This window comes from Rhinoderma darwinii, unplaced genomic scaffold, assembly GCF_050947455.1.
Source record: "Rhinoderma darwinii isolate aRhiDar2 unplaced genomic scaffold, aRhiDar2.hap1 Scaffold_689, whole genome shotgun sequence".
In the NCBI taxonomy this organism is placed as follows: domain Eukaryota; kingdom Metazoa; phylum Chordata; class Amphibia; order Anura; family Rhinodermatidae; genus Rhinoderma; species Rhinoderma darwinii.
In genome coordinates this window covers 30,220-34,638 of record NW_027464248.1, presented here as the reverse complement: position 1 = coordinate 34,638, position 4,419 = coordinate 30,220, and the positions used below count along the sequence as shown (strand labels likewise).

At 53.4% G+C, this 4,419-nt stretch overlaps 3 protein-coding genes across 3 annotated transcripts; all 3 read right to left on the bottom strand.

The window, feature by feature from the left end:
- Nucleotides 1-312, bottom strand: LOC142728735 (histone H4). The gene has a single exon (XM_075849119.1). It carries the CDS (start codon nt 310-312, stop codon nt 1-3), a length of 312 nt encoding a protein of 103 aa, XP_075705234.1.
- Nucleotides 313-1,357: 1,045 nt separating this feature from the next.
- LOC142728726 (histone H3) lies at nt 1,358-1,777 on the bottom strand. The gene has a single exon (XM_075849112.1). It carries the CDS (start codon nt 1,766-1,768, stop codon nt 1,358-1,360), a length of 411 nt encoding a protein of 136 aa, XP_075705227.1. The 5' UTR covers nt 1,769-1,777.
- An 876-nt stretch (nt 1,778-2,653) lies between these two features.
- On the bottom strand, nt 2,654-3,364 carry LOC142728745 (histone H1.01-like). Its single transcript, XM_075849126.1, has one exon. The coding sequence runs from the start codon at nt 3,350-3,352 to the stop codon at nt 2,672-2,674; it is 681 nt and encodes a 226-aa protein (XP_075705241.1). The 5' UTR covers nt 3,353-3,364; the 3' UTR covers nt 2,654-2,671.
- Nucleotides 3,365-4,419: the final 1,055 nt, after the last annotated feature.

Sequence of the window (4,419 nt, the reverse complement as noted above, 5' to 3'; positions counted from 1 at the left end):
TTAACCTCCGAAACCGTAGAGAGTACGGCCCTGGCGTTTGAGCGCGTACACCACGTCCATAGCGGTGACAGTCTTCCTCTTAGCGTGCTCGGTATAGGTGACGGCGTCACGGATGACGTTCTCCAGGAAAACCTTCAGCACGCCGCGAGTCTCTTCATAGATGAGACCGGAGATGCGTTTGACGCCTCCCCTGCGAGCTAGACGGCGAATTGCAGGCTTGGTGATGCCCTGGATGTTATCACGGAGCACCTTCCTATGCCGCTTAGCACCGCCCTTTCCGAGACCTTTTCCTCCTTTACCACGACCAGACATCCTGTCAGCTGGAGATATAGAGAACTATTGTACCGAGAACCGCGGGGCGCGTCTTTATATAGACCTTGGGCGGACCAGATAGAAAACTGTTAAACATGTCACTTCCGGGGCGTTTCTTTCAGTGAATTCACATTACCAATCCCTCCCCCTCCTTTTGATTGGCTTAACTCAGATTTTGAATTTCACTTTCATTTTACAATACCGGACGCTCTTTTCCCGCTTATAGCGCGACTGCTGTGTAATCTCTATCTGCCCCAAATCTAAAGAGTAATGTTAAGGGAAACAAGGAACAAGCGTGACGTCTTGGATTAGTATGGCGGCTGCTCGTTATCTGCCGTCAGGTTCAGGATTTGTGTGCCCGCAGATCACCCCTCCGGCCACCAGCACCACAACGGCTTTATAGAATGAATAGGGAGGAGAAGACTCGGGCAGTGTTAATGCGTTTAGATCTCTGATTTACAAGGGTGACCGGGACTACACCCGATGATCATGACCTCACAGAATAAGAGTATAATTCCCCTGCGCTTGTGTTCACACCGGGCGGAGGATACCTGCTCCCCCACCCTACACGCTGCGCCTGGTTTGCCTTTACAAGGAGTAGGGAACAAGGACTCCGCACACACTGGTCAGCGGAGGATGATTAGCTGCACATAACGGCGTCATTCCTCGCAGCAGCAGCAGCGGAGGTTATTATAGGAAGAGCGATGTGCAGTCATCAGTGAGGAGTGGGGCGGGTTATCACTGCGATACAGCCGGAGAGGGAGGTGATGAATACAGCGCACACATCCGGCATAACACATGACAGGACTGCTGAAAGGGCCGGATAACGTGAGTGCTAGAGACGGGGACTGGTTATAGTGTAAATGGCGCTAACTAAGCACTGAAAGGGTTAACATGGCACCTCCACATATTAATAGCAGAGCACCGAGAAGCCAGCGGGAGAGTCGCGGTAGAATTAACGGAGGAAAAGGATTCAGCTCGTTTGAGGGAGGATTTGGTGGCTCTGAAAAGAGCCTTTGTGTTGTAGTCGGTGCCGGGTTCAGACCTAAGCCCTCTCCCCCCGGATCCTGCGGGCCAGTTGAATGTCTTTGGGCATGATGGTGACCCTCTTGGCGTGGATGGCGCACAGGTTGGTATCCTCAAACAGCCCGACTAGATAAGCCTCGCTGGCCTCCTGCAGAGCCATGACTGCTGAGCTCTGGAAGCGCAGATCGGTCTTGAAGTCCTGAGCGATCTCTCGCACCAGGCGCTGGAAGGGCAGCTTACGGATAAGAAGCTCGGTGGACTTCTGGTAGCGGCGGATTTCACGGAGAGCGACTGTGCCCGGGCGGTAACGATGAGGCTTCTTCACTCCGCCGGTAGCGGGAGCGCTCTTCCGTGCAGCTTTAGTAGCCAGCTGCTTGCGGGGCGCTTTCCCGCCGGTGGATTTACGCGCAGTCTGCTTTGTTCTGGCCATAGCTCTACAACAACGTGCACACTAGTAGACTGATACAAGGAGAGGAAAGAGCAGAGTATTTATACACTTGAGCGTGTCCTCATTGGTCCATGAAAGGCACACCCCTACATTCTATTGGCTTCTTCATAAAAAAATATGCGACCGACAAAGCAAATGTGATATTCGCGACCAATCACCGTTCCGAAGAGGCGAATACCGGTTTACATCATGTCCAGACGCAGCTTGTACAGCAGGGGGCGTTAATAAGATCATTTCTCCAGCTCTCTGCGAATTAGTTATCATCAGTAACAGCTCACTGTATTTCCATGTCCGCAGATCACGTACACAGCGTTATATAAGAGACAACTTCCCCATCATCCCCCGCTGCAGTAGTTTTATAGATTACACAAAGGGACAATCCCCCACCCCATCCTTACACAGGACACTGTGCCCCACATCCAGAGGCAGCATATAAGGGTCACCATCCACCACGTGTAATGAGCATGGGACATTGTGCTCTATTTACACCGGAGAGAGTGTAATCCATCGGCCTCCTTCACGTGGATCCTGTGCTGTAAGCTACAAGTCTATTGCTGCCCCGGTCCTTATTCACACATTACACCTGGTGGGCTGTGACCTGATCAACTCTGCCTGGATGTTACACCATAGTAACGGGACGAACACTGTGGAGGTCTGGATACAGCAGCTATGGCGTCCAGCGCGATGACCAGAAATGACACTTGTCAGAGTAACAGGGACATGAAGCTCCTCCGTGCACACGCGATGATGGCGCCTCCTTTATCTCAGGATCGCGCTGCTGTCTGTACCGGAGGAAACAGCGGCCAGTGATCATACAGCTCTGCCGGGGAGAAGGTGGTGGCTCTGAAAAGAGCCTTTGTGGGACAAGGAACGGGCGGCTCTCGGTTATTTCTTCGTCACGGTCTTCCTGGACTTAGACGCCTTCTTAGCCGGACTCTTGGCAGCTGTCTTAGCCGGACTCTTGGCAGCTTTCTTAGCCGGACTCTTGGCAGCTTTCTTAGCCGGACTCTTGGCAGCTTTCTTAGCCGGACTCTTGGCAGCTTTCTTAGCCGGACTCTTGGCAGCTTTCTTTGCTGGGCTCTTTGTTATTTTCTTGGGGGCAGGTTTTGGCTTCTTGGGGCTCTTCGCCACCTTCTTGGCAGCGGCAGGCCTCTTGGCCGGAGTCTTCTTCGGGGATTTGGCAGCAGCCGCCGGCTTCTTCTTGGCCGCCTTGTCCTTAGTCTCCAGCTGCTTCTTGTTCAGCTTGAAGGAGCCGGAGGCGCCGCTGCCTTTCACCTGGAGCAGGGTTTCCTTGGTCACCAGAGTCTTGAGCGCCATCTTCAGGCGGCTGTTGTTCTTGTCTACATCGTATCCTCCAGCAGCCAGAGCCTTCTTCAGGGCGGCCAGAGACACCCCACTGCGCTCTTTGGAGGCGGACACGGCTTTCACGATGAGCTCGGACACGCTGGGACCGGAAGATTTCTTGGTTTTCTTGGCGCCCCCTGCTGCAGGTTTTTTCGGCTGCTTCTTGGATTTGGCGGCCGGCTCGGTGGGAGGAACAGCGGCGGTTGGTGCGGTCTCTGCCATCGTATAACACGGGAATCCACTAAAACAATTATTCTGCGAGGGAAAAACACTGAGAACAGAGATGGGGGGCGCCTCTTATATGTACAGCGGCTGCTCGGTGATTGGCTGCGATTGTCCTGAGCGTCTATTGGCTGACACTGATCACATGTCCTCCCTTTCCTCATCTGACAGGAGTGAAGCTCCGCTCTCCCCTTGTGCTTCCCTGCCCGGGATAAGAGCCCTTTACCGACTAGAAGCGGCCGGGCGAGCGGGCTCTCTACGTGACTTCCCCCTCCCTGACATTCTCCCTACTCATTTCTAGCCTTCACTGGCAGAGATGCTGGGAAGGAGCCGGGAGGAAGCCCCGGGATCTCTGCCATAGTTCTGCCGATCTGCACGTCGCTGTGATCGGACAAGATAAATGTGTTTGCGGGAGCTCGTTCCCTCTATTCCCGGCACTTGTCACTATCACAGGGTTCTTTACCACAATGTCTAACGTGCGGGAAGCTGATTGTCCGATGCGGGGGCGACCTGGAGCTGCAGAGAGCCCAGAAGGGTAACCCGGCACAGACGCGATGTCGGAGTGTCTTCCGCCTGTCTTACTGTAACTTGGCACAGAGGAGACACCAGAAACTGCTCCACCTGTGTTACAATAACCCAGCACAGAGGAAACACCAGAGTTTGCTCTACCTATGTTACAATAAGTCGTCACAGGCAAGACACCAGCGTCTGCTCCACCTGTATTACAACTTCCCAGCACATAAAAGGCACAAGTCTGCTCCTCCTTTACTAAAATAACCTGACACAGGCCAGACCCCAAAACCTGCTCCTCCAGCAGTACATTACCCGGACACAGACAGGACACTAGAGACTTCTCCACCTGTATAACTATAACCTAGCACAGAGGAGGGAACAGACACTGTGTGTTCCTCTCGTACTACATTAAGCCGGCAAAAGACAAGACACCGTAGTATTGTCCCTGTCCCCTCATATTACGGCCATTATGTCTCCTGCAGGAGGGTACAGGGACACAATGCCGGTAATATGTCCCTGTTCCCTCATCTTCGAGGCATTATGTCCCTGTTCCT